This window comes from Coturnix japonica, chromosome 38, assembly GCF_054131305.1.
Source record: "Coturnix japonica strain WE chromosome 38, WE-NBRP24, whole genome shotgun sequence".
Lineage (NCBI taxonomy): Eukaryota > Metazoa > Chordata > Aves > Galliformes > Phasianidae > Coturnix > Coturnix japonica.
In genome coordinates this window covers 2,365,049-2,380,235 of record NC_140700.1, presented here as the reverse complement: position 1 = coordinate 2,380,235, position 15,187 = coordinate 2,365,049, and the positions used below count along the sequence as shown (strand labels likewise).

The 15,187-nt window shown below is 44.2% G+C and overlaps 2 protein-coding genes across 2 annotated transcripts in view; both read left to right on the top strand.

Annotated features, from left to right (window-relative positions):
* The first annotated feature begins 986 nt into the window (after positions 1–986).
* Positions 987–15,187, top strand: part of CEPT1 (choline/ethanolamine phosphotransferase 1) — a 50,119-nt gene continuing 35,918 nt past the window's right edge. Inside the window, exon 1 of the mRNA XM_085527290.1 lies at positions 987–1,310. The gene's annotated coding sequence lies outside the window, so the exon portion shown is untranslated. The remainder of the gene's footprint in view (positions 1,311–15,187) is intronic.
* The window catches only part of LRIF1 (ligand dependent nuclear receptor interacting factor 1), a 19,295-nt gene continuing 5,094 nt past the window's right edge, over positions 987–15,187 (top strand). Inside the window, exons 1-3 of the mRNA XM_015884928.3 lie at positions 987–1,310; positions 11,510–13,025; positions 14,447–14,725. Coding sequence (XP_015740414.2) covers positions 11,523–13,025; positions 14,447–14,725 — 1,782 coding nt within the window. The 5' untranslated portion in view covers positions 987–1,310; positions 11,510–11,522. The remainder of the gene's footprint in view (positions 1,311–11,509; positions 13,026–14,446; positions 14,726–15,187) is intronic.

Genomic DNA, 15,187 nt, shown 5'->3' with positions numbered 1-15,187 from the left:
CTGAGAATGAGCCTTGTCATCCCACTGTGCTGAGCCTGAACTGAGCTGTGCTGGTGAAGACACAGGGGTTACCAGGATGACCAGAATGAAAGGCTGAGCAGGATGAGGGCAATGCAGCAATACAGAGCTGGTTGTTACATCGTGTTTTCGAGGCACAGCCATCTCCTTCATGTCCTAAAGCAGCCTGTTGCTATTTCAGTGCCATGCCTGGCATTGCTGTGCAAACAGAGACTTCGTGTGCTCATTGCTCACGGTTTGGAGTGGCATTGTTTCTCCCAGGAGGTCAGATTACAGCTGTGGAGGTTCAAAGGACCTTTGGGACTCCTTTTGTTGCAAGGTTTGGTCTTTGGTTGGAAGAACGAGGGTTTGGGTCTGCAAAGAAGCTGTGCAGGAGAAACTGCAAGAGCAGGAAACTGCAAGAGCAGCTGAGCAGGAAGGAATCTGAGCAGGAAGGAATCTGAGCAGGAAGGAATCTGATTCTTGGTGGCAAAGCAGAGATGAAGAAGCTCCTTAATCTCCCCAGCTAGCATCCTTTGCAATGAGAGCCCTGCAGTAGACTTTGCTTAGAAATGGCGATCTTTCCGTTGTAAGAACTTCATCTTTGAGTGGTTATGAGGATTTATGAGCCTATTCAGGTCTCTTTTGACACTGGAGGAAGTCATAGATGAAGGGAACCCGCCAACACACAGAACGAGCTGCTCGTCCAGCACAGCGCGGTCCTCCCGCTGTGGCTCAGCGCAGCGCTGTGCGCCCATAGCCCGATAGGGGGCGCTGTAACGGCGCCGTGTGGCCACGAGGGGGCGCCGGGAGCGACTCCTTCCCGCCTGCACTTCCGGTCCCTCCAGCAGCTCACTCTCCCTAACGCCACCAACCGCTTCCGGCTTCCACCGGAAGTGCCGCCGCCGCCGCTCGTTATACCCCTCATGGCCACACGGTGGCGCTGTGTCTCACTTCCTCTCTTTCCCGGAAGTGTCCGGAACGGAAGCGGCCCCCGAGCGGCGGCTGTTTAACCGGAAGTGACGGCCCGCCGCTCCCCTCCCGCTTCGGCCTTTGTTTGCGGCCGGTTCTTCGCTCTCCGTCACAACCGACGCCCGCCCCGTCATGTCCCGCCGCCCACCGACGGCCCCGCGGAACCGAGAGGAGCGCTCGGGCGGCGCAACGCGGTTGTGAGTACCGGGCCCGGTCGGTGCCGTGCGGGCAGGCCCGGAGCTCAACCCCTCCCGTCGGAGGGGGCGGGTAACGACGCCGCCTCCGCCATTTCCGCCGTCTGGGCAGGGCCCGGTACGGCCGAGCACGGAGCCGCCACACAGGTAGAACGGAGAGGCTGCAACGGGGCCGGTTGGCCGCTACGGGGCGCTGGGGTGGGGAACGGGTGGGCCGGACGTTGAGGTTCACACCCGCTCGGTGCTTCGATGGGGCGATGGCACCGCGTGGATGGGAGGAGCTGCGGTGTTGGGGTGTTAGCGGGAAGTTCTGCACTAGGAGAGTGGTGAGGAACTGGGACACGCTGCACAGGGACGTTGTGGATGCCCCGTCCTTAAAGGTGTTCAAGGCCAGGTTGGATGGGGCCATGGGCAACGGGGTCTATGGGGGTCTCTATGGGGATCTATGGGGTCTCTATGGGGATCTATGGAGTCTATGGGGTCTCTATGAAGATCTACAGGGTCTATGGGGTCTCTATGAGGATCTTTGGGGTCTCTATGGGGATCTTTGGGGTCTCTATGGGGATCTTTGGGGTCTATGGGGATCTATGGGGGTCTATGGGGATCTATGGCATCTCCTGGGCAACCTGATCTAGTAAATATGTATGTTTGGTGGCCCTGCTAGGCAGGGGGGTTGGAACTACATGATCCTTGAGGTCCCTTCCAACCCAGGTCATTCTGTGATTCTGTGTGGGTGGTGTTTCTATTCCAAGGTCCGTTGCGGAGCAGGACAAAGTGTTTCTATAGCATTATGTATAAGTATAGAGTGTTTTTATAGCATTATGTATAAGTATAGAGTGTTTCTTCTGCTGTTGCTGAAAGTTGATGGATTATCAGGAAATATGAATTGCTTGGGAAAGTTTTTCACTAAAGTTCAGGACAGGATTTCTGGCTTTGCATAGAAACTCACAATCACTTCCTTCACTGTTCAGTAATAACAACGCAATTTAATTATGATACTCACCCAATGCGTGAGCAGGATGTGGTTGTATAAAGGAATTACAGACTGTAGTCAGTTTAATTTAATTAAACTAATTTAATTGGTTCCTGGGCTTTATGCCTTCAATTTACGCTCGGTTTGGTCACTTCTAGGATTAGATTGTGGCCATTAAAATAAATGAGGATGGTTTTTGAAGGTTTGTAGCACTTGTGGTCCCTGATTGATTTGTTCATAGTTAAGAGGAGAAAGTTGTCTCTGAAGTGTTAGCTGGGAGGATGGGTGGTTGGAGAAGCAGCTCACTAGAAAGGAAAGACTTCAGACTTTAGACTGCTATGGTTGATTGTATGAGTGAAGGAAATAGGAATCATTCCACTGGAGTAAAATACAGCATCTACTTTCTGGTTTTCTAGCTTGATATAAAAGTAGTGCTTTTATATATGTATGTGTATATATATGTGTGTGTGTGTGTCCAAATCTTTCCTTCCTGTTTCCTCCTTGTATCTCTGCTTTCCTAGGTTGCTTAACACTCAACTCCTGTAGTTGAGGAGGAAGCTTTTGGTATTGCCATGCGCTCTGTCTTTGTAGCAAAATAATGACTGTTTTTGCTGAAGAAAATGTAACCTAGGTGTCACTTATCTCTGTGATTGTCACAGGTTTTTGTTCTCTTTTGTATATGGAAGAAAGTTGTCTTTATATATAGAAGAACTTAAGCTGAATGTGATAGTTTCTTTGGTGATGTTAAAGAAGATTTACCGCTGTTTGTAGTCTCAGGAGTTCACTGTCTTCAAGTTATCTTCAGGGATCTGCCTTAGTATTCAGTATCATGCATGTGAAAGTACCACTGAAGCATCATGGCATACAGCATCAGAGATGGTTCTTAGTGACAGTGTGTGGAGTTTGAGAAGGTTTATATTTGTGGGGTAGGGAAGCAGAGGAATGTGAAGAGGAGAAGGAAAATCCTACCTGAATGATGGAGGGAAAAAACAACCCATAACAATTCAGAATATTTCCCATGTTAAATATTTTTTAAAGGAAAATAAATGAACAAAACGAATCTGGCATCTTTAGAGGAAGCTGGTGGAAAGATTTTTCTCTGTGCTTAAGGAAATCTTAAAACATATTCTTCTAAGAATAAAATGCTAAGAGATAGACAACAAGTAGTTTCTGAATCTCCTCTTCATTACTGAACAGTGTCTAAAATGTTGGAAATTCTTTATTTTATTTGGATAACAAATGAAACCTCAGCCTTAGTTATTAATTTGTATTGCTTGAAGGAGTCCTTAGTGATGGGGGAGATGTTCCATAAAGCATTTTCAGTTTGCATCCAAAAAAGCAAAAGTGTCAAAAATTGCTGACAGTGACATCTTCATATCTGTAGATGTTTGAGTGAATACATGTGGACAAGGCTTCTGAACGCTCATCTGAATGTTTCCTTCCCTTCTTGCCTATCTTTTAGCTCTTTGTAATCCTGCAATCCTGTAAGTACCTGTTATTTGTTTCAGGTGAAAGGATGCTGTTTGCTAGAAAATTCTTCTTTGGGGTTTCTTACTCTTTGGGGTTTCTTACTCTTTGTGTTGTGCGTGAAGATCAAAAGCTTAAGTTGTCTTCTGTAAACATGGAAAGCTGAGTGAGTTTCCTCCTAAGTTTAAAGGATGCTGTTTGGAGCCTGGCCCTGAGAACAGTTGTGTAAGCCCACCAAAAGGGGACGTAGGAAGGGAGTGTAGTGACGCAGGGTGGAAATGAGAAGTGTGGGCGTGAGCAGCGGGAACTGGTGTTGGTGCTGAAAGTAACATTTATACGGATGCATTCTCTGTCACACCTCGTTGCTTGTCTTGCTTCATCTCTCTTTGCCTGCTGCTTACTCTCCTGCTCTCCAAACGCTACAGCTACCCTTGCTATAACAAGTGGAAGAACATGCTTCTCAGGTTTCTTCTGCCCTTGCATGCAAGCTTGCAGTGGTAGGTAGTTTGAGCGGAGGTAAGTGCCTGTTTGCACAGTGAAAGTTGTAGAGGTTCAGCATTTCTATGTCCGTGAAACTTACTGAAAATTCCCTTCTTAATTTTCCATAAAAATGTTATTGCTTAAAAGTGGGAAAGAAAAAAGGTTGAGAATGTGGATCCACGGGTTATTAAGGAGGCGCTCAGGACAGGTGAGGGATGCAGCTGCTAAGTGCTGTCCAGGAGCTCAGTGCTGAACTTTGTGATTCTACATTATCAGTAGAGCTAGGAGGTATTAAAAGTGGTTCAAAAAACACATTGTTGTTTTGTTTTGTTTTCCTGCTATAATTACATTCAAACATTCCAGTGTTTCTAGTTGTTGCTCTTAGTTTAAGCAAAAATATTTATGTAAGATTACGACACTTCAGTGCTAGTTTCTACCAGCTGACCTTTCTGGTTCCAAAACATCTGACTTTGTTCTCTAAGAACTGCTTGGTATATTGCCAATGCTGTCATTTCTAGGATCCTGTTGTTTTTAAAACAAAGAATTTACTGACCGCAGCAGTGATAAATTATTTAAGTCATTTCTTTTCCCACATGGTATGCCTAGAAATGAAACAGTTATGTCCAGTACTTTGGTAAATGCTAATTGCAAAGTTACAGCAAAAAAACCTCTGCATGTCTAAAGACTTTAGACAGACAATAGCGTGGATTTTTATATTGGCCATCAAGGGAAATGTGATCTTTGACTACCAAGAGCTGAACTACTCAGGGAGTCAAGAGCACCCATATGGTTCCTCATTTGCTGGGAAAGGACCATGTCTGAGCAGATGCAACGGTTTCATGTTGTCATGGTTTAATAATTTTGTAATTTTGCTATCAGTATTCCACATCATAACATCATATAAAGCATGAATAATTTTACTGAAGAAAATTTTACTTACAGAAGAAGACTACATCTCCCAGAGAACAACACGATAGGTCACGGGACCTGGACTCTATATTAACTCTGTCGCAGACTAGACTGACGTCTTTCGAGTTCTGGCGTTCAGGGCAGTGTGTGGGAGCCTTCAGCCGTACGCCTAGATTCACAGTAGGCCTCTCGGTTACGGGACTCATTCTCTCTCCTATTTTGCTTGATTTGTGTCACGGGTTACTTAGATTTACCTATGCCCGTGACAGGGGAAGCCACCCCGCGGGCCCCCCCCCCTGGGGCCCGGAAAGGAGAGGGAAAAGGGGAGTGGGATAAAACAGCGACAATCTAAGGAGGAAAAACTTATTTTACTAAATATGATATCGAAATACAAGATAACACAATATAATTAAGGCTAACAAATCGAACGAAACAGAGAGAGAGAGTCTCCGAAAACCGAGAGGCCGACTGTGAACTCTAGGCGACACGGCTGGAACGCTTCCCACTCTCCGAGAAGTTCGAGAGAAGAAGGAGGGCACTCCAGCCTGGGAACGAGATTATATAGAGTCCTGGTCCCGTGACTTATTGTTACCCCTGTTGTTCTCTGGGATATGTAGTCTTCTTCTGTGGACTGCACATTCAATAGAAGTATCCATACTTGACATGATGTTATGATGTGGAATACTGATAGCAAAATTACAAAATTACAAAACCATGACATTCCACCCCTTATTCTACATTATTACATCATGGTTAATATATACATATATATACATATATATACACGTATGTAAAATTGTGATAGCTAAATAGTAGAATTGCATGTAACATAACTAAATGTACAACTATAATAACTAAAATACACTACACATGCAAACATATATATATATATATAGATACATAAAATTATTGACTGCACTCCCCCAGCATCAAATTCCCTTGTGGCACACATTGAACAACCCCATCCTTCTGCATTACCCACCAAGTGCACCCAGGTCCCTGGGCAAAGACAGTTCCACGGATAGGTTTGCCCTTTCCAGAAGCTGGAAGGACCCAAACAGCTTTTCCCAACATGTTCTTTACATGTATAACAGGGACCATATCTCCTTCTACAGTGTGTAGGGGGCTAGATTGACTAGGACCATCACGATTGACAGATCCTCTAGTATTGACCAACCAAGTGGCTTCTGCCAGATTCTTCTCCCAGTGCTTAAATGTTCCACCACCCATTGCTTTCAACATAGTTTTCAACAACCCATTATATCGTTCAATTTTACCAGAAGCTGGTGCATGGTAGGGAATATGATAAATCCACTCAATGCCATGATCTTTGGCCCAAGTATTTATAAGAGAATTTTTGAAATGTGTCCCATTATCAGATTCAATACTTTCTGGGGTGCCATGTCGCCACAGGACTTGTTTCTCAAGACCTAATATGGTGTTTCGAGCAGTTGCATGGGGTACTGCGTATGTTTCAAGCCACCCAGTGGTTGCCTCTACCATAGTGAGTACATAACACTTACCACTGTGAGATCGTGGCAAGGTGATATAATCAACCTGCCACGCCTCCCCATATTCATACTTCTGCCATCGCCCTTCCTCCCAGAGAGGTTTCATCCTTCTGGCTTGTTTAATTATGGCACATGTTTCACAATCATGAATAATCTGCGCAATAGCGTCCATGGTTAAGTCCACCCCTCGGTCTCTGGCCCACTTATATGTTGCGTCTCTTCCTTGATGGCCTGAGGTCTCATGAGCCCATTGAGCTAGAAATAATTTGCCCTTATTCTGCCAATCCAAGTTGATTTGAGCCACCTCAATTCTAACAGCTTTATCTACCTGATGGTTGTTTTGTTGTTCTTCAGTAGCCCGACTTTTGGGCACATGTGCATCCATGTGACGCACCTTTACAACCATATTCTTTGTTTGAGCAGCAATGTCCTTCCATAGTTCAGTGGCCCAAACAGATTTTCCCCTCCGTTGCCAGTTATTTTGTTCCCACCGCTGTAACCACCCCCATAAGGCATTTGCCACCATCCATGAGTCAGTATAAAGATACAGCATTGGCCACCTCTCCCGTTCCGCAACATCTAAGACCAGCTGGACAGCTTTTACCTCTGTAAACTGACTTGATTCTCCCTTACCTTCAGTGGCCTCTGCAACTTGTCGTGTGGGGCTCCATACAGCAGCTTTCCATCTGCGATGCTTCCCTACAATACGACATGATCCGTCTGTGAATAGGGCATATTTCTTTTCGTTTTCTGGTAGCTCATTGTATGGTGGTGCCTCTTTAGCACGTGATACCTCTTCTGTAGGTGGTGTTTCAATTTTTTTACTCTCAGGCCAGTCCATGATCACTTCTAGAATTCCAGGACGGCTGAGTTTTCCCATTCGAGCTCGTTGAGTAATTAATGAAATCCACTTACTCCAAGTGGCATCAGTAGCATGATGGATGGAGGGAACCTGTCCTTTAAACATCCAGTTTATTACTGGCAAGCGAGGTGCTAGAAGAAGCTGAACCTCTGTCCCAACTACTTCAGAAGCAGCCCGAACCCCCTCATACACGGCTAAGATCTCCTTCTCAGTTGGAGTGTAGCACTCTTCAGACCCCTTATATGATTGACTCCAGAATCCCAATGGTCAGCCTCGGGTCTCTCCTAAGGCTCTTTGCCACAAACTCCAAGTGGGGCCTTTCTCTCCAGCAGCAGTGTAGAGGATGTTCTTTACATCCTGTCCAGTCCGTACTGGCCCCAGGGCTACAGCACGGGCTATCTCTTGTTTAATCTGTTCAAAAGCCTGCTGCTGCTCAGGGCCCCATGCAAAATCATTCTTCTTCTGCGTTACCTGATAAAGGGGGCTTACAATGAGGCTGTAGTTTGGGACATGCATCCTCCAAAAGCCCACTGCACCCAGGAAAGATTGTGTCTCTTTCTTGCTAGTTGGTGGAGACATGGCAGTGATTTTGTCGATCACATCTGCTGGGATGTGATGACGTCCATCCTGCCACTTTATACCTAAGAACTGAATTTCCTGGGCAGGTCCTTTTACTTTGCTTCGCTTAATAGCAAAGCCAGCTTGTAGAAGAATCCGGATTATCTGCTCTCCTTTTGTGAAAACCTCTTCTGCTGTATCACCCCACACAACAATGTCATCAATGTACTGCAGGTGTTCAGGAGCACTACCCTGTTCCAGTACAGTTTGGACCAACCCATGGCAAATGGTTGGGCTGTGTTTCCACCCCTGGGGCAGACGGTTCCAAGTATACTGAATGCCCCTCCAGGTGAAGGCAAACTGTGGCTTACATTCTGCGGCCAAAGGAATAGAGAAGAAGGCATTGGCAATGTCAATGGTGGCATACCATTTGGCTGCTTTTGACTCCAGCTCGTACTGGAGTTCCAACATGTCCGGCACAGCAGCGCTCAATGGGGGTGTGACCTCATTCAGGCCACGGCAGTCTACTGTCAGCCTCCATTCTCCACTGGCTTTACGCACTGGCCATATGGGACTGTTAAAAGGTGAGTGAGTTTTACTGATCACTCCCTGATTCTCCAACTGGCGAATCAAATCATGAATGGGGAGCAAGGAATCCCTGTTGGTGCGATACTGCCGTCTGTGCACTGTCTTTGTAGCAATCGGTACCTGCTGCTCTTTTACTCGTAGCAGCCCCACAACAGACGGGTCCTCTGACAGGCCAGGCAAAACAGACAGCTGCTTAATGTTGTCCATGTCTACAGCAGCTATTCCAAAGGCCCATCGATACCCCTTATGATCCTTGAAATGCCCCCTTCTGAGGTAATCAATACCCAGTATACATGGAGCCCCTGGGCCAGTCACAATAGGATGTTTTTGCCAGTCTTTGCCAGTGAGGCTTATTTCAGCCTCCAGCACAGTCAATTCTTGAGAGCCCCCAGTCACTCCAGAAATATGGATTGATTCTGTCCCTTCATGACTGGAGGGCATTAGGGTGCACTATGCACCAGTATCCACCAGCACCTTATATTCCTGTGGTTCTGATGTGCCAGGCCATCGAATCCACACAGTCCAATAAACTCTATTATCCCTTTCCCTCCCCTGACTGAGGGCAGGGCCCCTCTATTGGTTACCTGTGATGACTGGAGCAACTCCACTGGTGGTTGGTATGTCTAGTAGTTCTTTCACCCGTGCTCGTAGTGCAGACATAGGCTGATCATGCCACTTCCTCATGTCTTCTCCACGGTCACGTAGGTAGCGCCACATGGAAACACGCGGTGCAATTGTACTGTTGTTCTTTGCTCGAGCTGGGAAGCGTGTGCGTTTAACAGCTGAGAATGTGCAGCAGCCCTTAATGTTGACAATTTGTCTGGTATTTCAAGGTCACGTTCTCCGTGAGCAGCTACGGAAAGATAACACTCCCAACACTCCCGTAACGAAGCTCTTTAAGAGCAAAGAGAGAGTAGTTCTAAAAGCTAAAAAGCTCTATGCCCGCATTCTCCACCAAAAAATCTGTCACGGGTTACTTAGATTTACCTATGCCCGTGACAGGGGAAGCCACCCCGCGGGCCCCCCCCCCCGGGGCCCGGAAAGGAGAGGGAAAAGGGGAGTGGGATAAAACAGCGACAATCTAAGGAGGAAAAACTTATTTTACTAAATATGATATCGAAATACAAGATAACACAATATAATATAATTAAGGCTAACAAATAGAACGAAACAGAGAGAGAGAGTCTCCGAAAACCGAGAGGCCTACTGTGAACTCTAGGCGACACGGCTGGAACGCTTCCCACTCTCCGAGAAGTTCGAGAGAAGAAGGAGGGCACTCCAGCCTGGGAACGAGATTATACAGCGTCCTGGTCCCGTGACTTATTGTTACTCCTGTTGTTCTCTGGGATATGTAGTCTTCTTCTGTGGACTGCACATTCAATAGAAGTATCCATACTTGACATGATGTTATGATGTGGAATACTGATAGCAAAATTACAAAATTACAAAACCATGACAATTCGTTAGCTCAATTTTCAATTATATTGTATTATATTGTGTTATCCTGTATTTCAATATAGTATTTAGTAAATAAGTGTGCCTCCTTAGATCGTTGCCGCTGTTTTCTTTTCCTAATTAACTTTTTCCTTTCAGCCTAGGGCCCCTGTCACGGACGCAGGTGGATTTTTCATTCAAACCGTGACACATGTGTGGATGTTCTCTCCTAATCACTCTATTCTAAGCTGACTTGGAAGCCCCAGCTGTATTACTTTGTTGCCAGACAAAAAATGCCAATGATTGAAAAACTACTTGACAGCAAGCAGAACGCAGTACTGTTGTCATCTGGACTGAGTTTGGGAAATAAGCTCATATTTTCAGTCAATTTATTTATGTAGAAAGTCAGTAGGACAGAACTAGAATACTTCTGGTGACTGACAGTTGAGTTGGCAGCTTTGCCTGTTTATCGTGGTTCTGATGTCAAGCCCCCAGGGCCTACTTGCTGTTCATTGGATCTTTTCCGTTCTAGTGAGAGAGACTGTTCTGTTCCTGTTGGCTTCAGCCTGCTGTGTCCTCTTGGCAGTGCTTTGGGCAGTAGGTTGTTACACCGAGATTCCAGGCGTTCTCATTCAGTAAAACTCACTCAGAGTGGGAGAGTCTCTCTGTCTTGCAAAGGATTTGAAAGTGTTACGTCGTTTCTCTCTGGGTGTTTGAAGATGTCACAATTCCAAATTAATGAGGTTCTATCTGTCTGCTCTGTTGACTTTTTGTCTTCCCATCTCAATCTTCAGACTTGAGTGGTTCTGATCCTCTGTATTCCTTCTAGTTCTTGAATCCCTTTTCTTCTTAGACTTCTGTTTCCATAAATCATACAGAACTTCGATTAGTTCCTTGATTACATTCATTTTCTTTAGTTTCTTTGAAGATGACTGATGTTGTAGTACTGTAGAGACTGAATGAGCAGGTGAGCTGTAGGCAGATGAGTCGATCACCATGCATCTTATTTCACAAACTGAATGTATTGTACATCTTATTTTTTTCTGTTAGTGTGTCCAAAGTAATTTCTACTTCCATCTTGCCATGTGATTAATCTGCCTGTATTTTCTTGAAGCTTTCCTGAAATTCATACTTCTTAGTGCTAAGTAGGGGTGTTAATAGTAGCAAGGAGCAAAAAAAAAGGCTATTCTGTGAAAGCTGGAGATAGCTGAGCAGAAGAGGAAGATAATTTGTTTCCTTGGGTCTTTAAACTCACTGGTTTCTGAGAAGGATGCTCTTTCTTGCTTCTCCATGGTGTAATTGCTGGATGTTATGTGCAGTCTGGTGCTCTGAAATGCTAACCCCAAACGTACAGTATGATCAAATTTTTGCCTCTGAAGTTGTTGAAAATCAGATCTGGATTTTTTTTTGGTAGTCAGTCTGTTTCTAAGGCATAGCAGCACTGGATGTGCAATTCACTGATGGACATTAATTAAATTAGCTGTTCTGTGTTCACTTATACTTTCTTTTTTTTTCTTTTCTTCTTTTTTTTTCCTTTCTCATCTCCTTTCTTTGTTTTGTTAAGCATTGCAGGCTGTATGTACCGAGTAGTTCAGACGACGGGACCAGATGGAAAAAACCTTCTGAAATTACTCCCAATTTCTAAATCTTCTGGAAACTTTGTGCCAATAGTTCAGTCTTCGGCCATGTCAAATAATCCTAATATGAATGTTACTAGTCCAGTTCATCTTGCTTTTAAGACACAGCTTGCCAGTACTGCTGCACCTTCATCTGTTACGATACCTGTTTTTCAGTCTCCTAATTCTGGAAAGATTATCCTTGCAAGGACGTTAGACAAACAGGGAGGTGTTAGAGCAGGTTCTGATAAAGAAAGCTTGATGACAGAATCAGCTGCTGATGTCCAGAGTAGTTGTGTTTCAGTTGATAGACAGTCTTTGCAGAACGCTGCCATAACAAGTTCATCTGAACAGAGTCACACCGCATGCGTGTCAGTAAACAGAAAAGATAATCCCATTTCTGTGAAGCCTCCAGTACTGCCCTCTGGCCACCACCTCCAGATACCAGCAGATGCGGAAGTGAAATATATTCCAGCTTCTTTTTTACCAGCTTCAATCCAGCAAAAAATACTTGCCGCTGCAGCAACAAATGTGTCTGATGGAGCTGATAGTAAAAAAATGCCAACTGTGATTTATGTGTCACCCGTGAATGCAGTGAAAACAGCAGTTCCCAAGCGTTTGCAAGCTGTTGACCCCAAACCTGCCCCAGATGTTTCAAAAACGTTGCTAATGACATCTCCACAAGAGGCATGTAGCTCTTCTCCTGAGACAGGAACGTGTGATGGTCAGCAGTGCCAGCATACACCAATGAAATGGATTGTGCAAGAAGGTCCGCAGTTGCCAGCGCCTTGCCTTGTTCCTGTAAAGTCATCAAATAACGTGGCTTCCAAGATCTTGAAAACTCTGTCAGATATGAAGAATGTAGAAGCTAGCTCTGCAAATATTTTGGCACTCTGTACTAGTGGTTCTGGTGTAAGCCAGACAAAAATCACATCCATTAAGGAAAATGCTCTGGTCATGTATAATGGGAAAGTCTATTTATTGACCAGGAGAGGCTCTGATGTTTTGACGGCCCAAGCTGACATGCAGACATCTTCCTCATGTGGTGCTTCGCTTAAAAAGGCAACATCCAAACTAATTGATTCTACTGAAGTCGCAAAAATAAGCAACAAAGTGGTGAATCTGTTATGGTCCAAAAGCAAAGGAATGCTGTTACCTCAGGAAGATCCTAAAGTGCATACAAACTCTAATGTTTCTTCACCTGGAGATTTAAGAAATGACTTAAAATCTGCACCTGCAGCTCTGGTGACTCCAAGTGTTGAGGAGGAGAGTTCCACTGTAAACCAGGGAAAGAGTTTGCCCTTCATGGAGAGCATCTCAAGTGGAATGACCCCAGTTACGGCATTAGGGATGCAGGAAAATACATGCCAAGATGGCAAGGAAATGATTCATTCCCCAAAAGCAGCAAGTGCTGTTTTACCTCAGTCTGAACACGAGTGTGCTTTCAGTGAAGACTTGCAAAAGGTAACTCCAATAAACGTGACCAATCTCAGTCTCTGCTAAATTGTTATATGCTCCTGGGTCTGTTTAAGTGAAATGGCTTTCTCATAAGTTGATGGACTGTTCTTACCTGGTAACCTGTCACCAGAAATGATGGTCTAAAGTGTGATATTTTATTTTTTTAATTCAAGAAAGATTATTTTTTTTCCCAGTAAAATTGCTCTGTGCAAATGGGAAAAGGCATAAAGAAAAAAAAAAAAGGCAGGGACAAGATGTCTGTTTGTTTCTTCGCAATATTAGTTGTGGCACATGAGAGTATGGGCAAGCTGTTCAGCACTGGAGCTCTGGTTGCTCTCTGCTTTTTAACATTGCATCACTCACAGCATGGCCATTGGCTGTGAAGTAGGGAAGCTTGAAATGATGTGAAAGGAAGACAGGGCAGGCAAGCAGAGGTTGTCATTTTGAGACAAACTGGTGTTCCTCCTCCAGTTTCTGCTTGCTGATAGAGCCAAAGGCAAGAGCTGCTTTTCCTTTCTTTCACGCTGGGATGCAAGTGGGATCCTTTGTCTTATGGCTTGATCTTTAATGGCAACAATGCTGTCCCCCTTTTGACTGCCTATGTATTCTTTTAGAATCATAATGTAAGAAATATCTCAAATATCTGCAAATTCCTCAAACTCTGTACCTATGAGGGATTGGAAGTCAACATTTCAATTGCTCGTAAAGACAGGAGGATTTTGCCTCCAGGTGAAGAATCAGACCAAAGAGAAATGTCAGATAAGTGTGCGTATGCACATTTCAGGCATTTATTCATTGCAGTAGACTGTAGGATCTCTTCCTCACTTCCAAAAAACTGTTCAAGTAGACTTTTTTCATAAGGGCTTTATGATGCCAAGTGGTAGCATTTGAATTAATATCTGTGAAAAATAGCATTTTAGTTGTTGACTTTTGGTCCCTAACTTTGCAAGCCTATGAATGCCAGATATAGCAACGTGGGCCTGATCTTGGATATTAAAAAAAGCCAGTTCAGGTTACAGTGAGGATTAGATATGAGAGGTGTTAAATTGTGCTTTTTTGGAATTATCAACCACAATGCAAATATGAACTGATTTCAGCAGTCTGAAAGTGATGATGTATAGAAAACTGATCTTTGGTCATCTTCCTTTGATGCTTATGACCTTCAGGATAGTTGACGCCCTCGTTGCTTCTTTTAATTCATTAGTTTACTAGTTGGACTTTGCATTTACTGGATGTTGTGTAGTGTACCTGGTGTTTTAAGTAACTAATAAGAATGTTAGACCTTTGATAATCTGTCTTTAATTTGGCTTACATGTCTTAAATGCAACTTGTGGAAAAATAACAAATTGCCATTAGGGTTTTTAGTAAAATAAGGCTTTTGCATACATGGAGAGATTCATGGTTCTCTTACTGTTTCTGTATTGCAGGTCCAGCGTAAAAAGATGTATTCACTAGGAAAAGTTAATCAAATAAATGACCAAGAGAAGCCTCACTGCAAACAGTATTTGCAATTAAGGAGAAAATTTGGTCTCTGTAAGGAGGAGAGAGTCTGCCTTAAGAGAATACCATTAACAGCCTCTTATGAGAAACCAGATGAGAGGGTGTGCTCCAGTAACAGCTTGGAAAGGAAAAATGATTCTTGCCCGTCCTCCTCATTAGATGTGACAAAAGCAGACCAACATCGGGAATGTATTAAAAAGGAAAAGGTACCTTGATTTTTTTCGGTGTTATGTGTACTGCAGCTCATTCAGGAGGCAGTGTAAGTGTAGTCAGTACATAGATTGCAGTTTTTGCCTGAACCATCTCGTCTCTGGATTGACCAGGGGAAGTCGATAGTTGTTAGATCATGATGGGAGCTGATCCTTGGACTTGTTTCTGTACTGCCACAGAGCTGAGTGATTTCAGCATGACTTAAGGACTCTTTTTTTATTATTATTTTTTTTAATCCTCTTCTCTGGGTTTGGCTGGAAGAAATCTGAAGAACAAATGCATAACCCTCTAGTTATGACCAAACAGTGAAAAGGACAACATTTATGGGAGTAGAAACTATATCTCTGTGATCCTGATTTTTATTTAGCCTTCTACAAACAATTAGGCATGTAATCAAGTAATCAAGAATTTTCCTGGGCAGCTCTATCTGTCTATTCCAGTTCAGGCAAGTGCTGTTA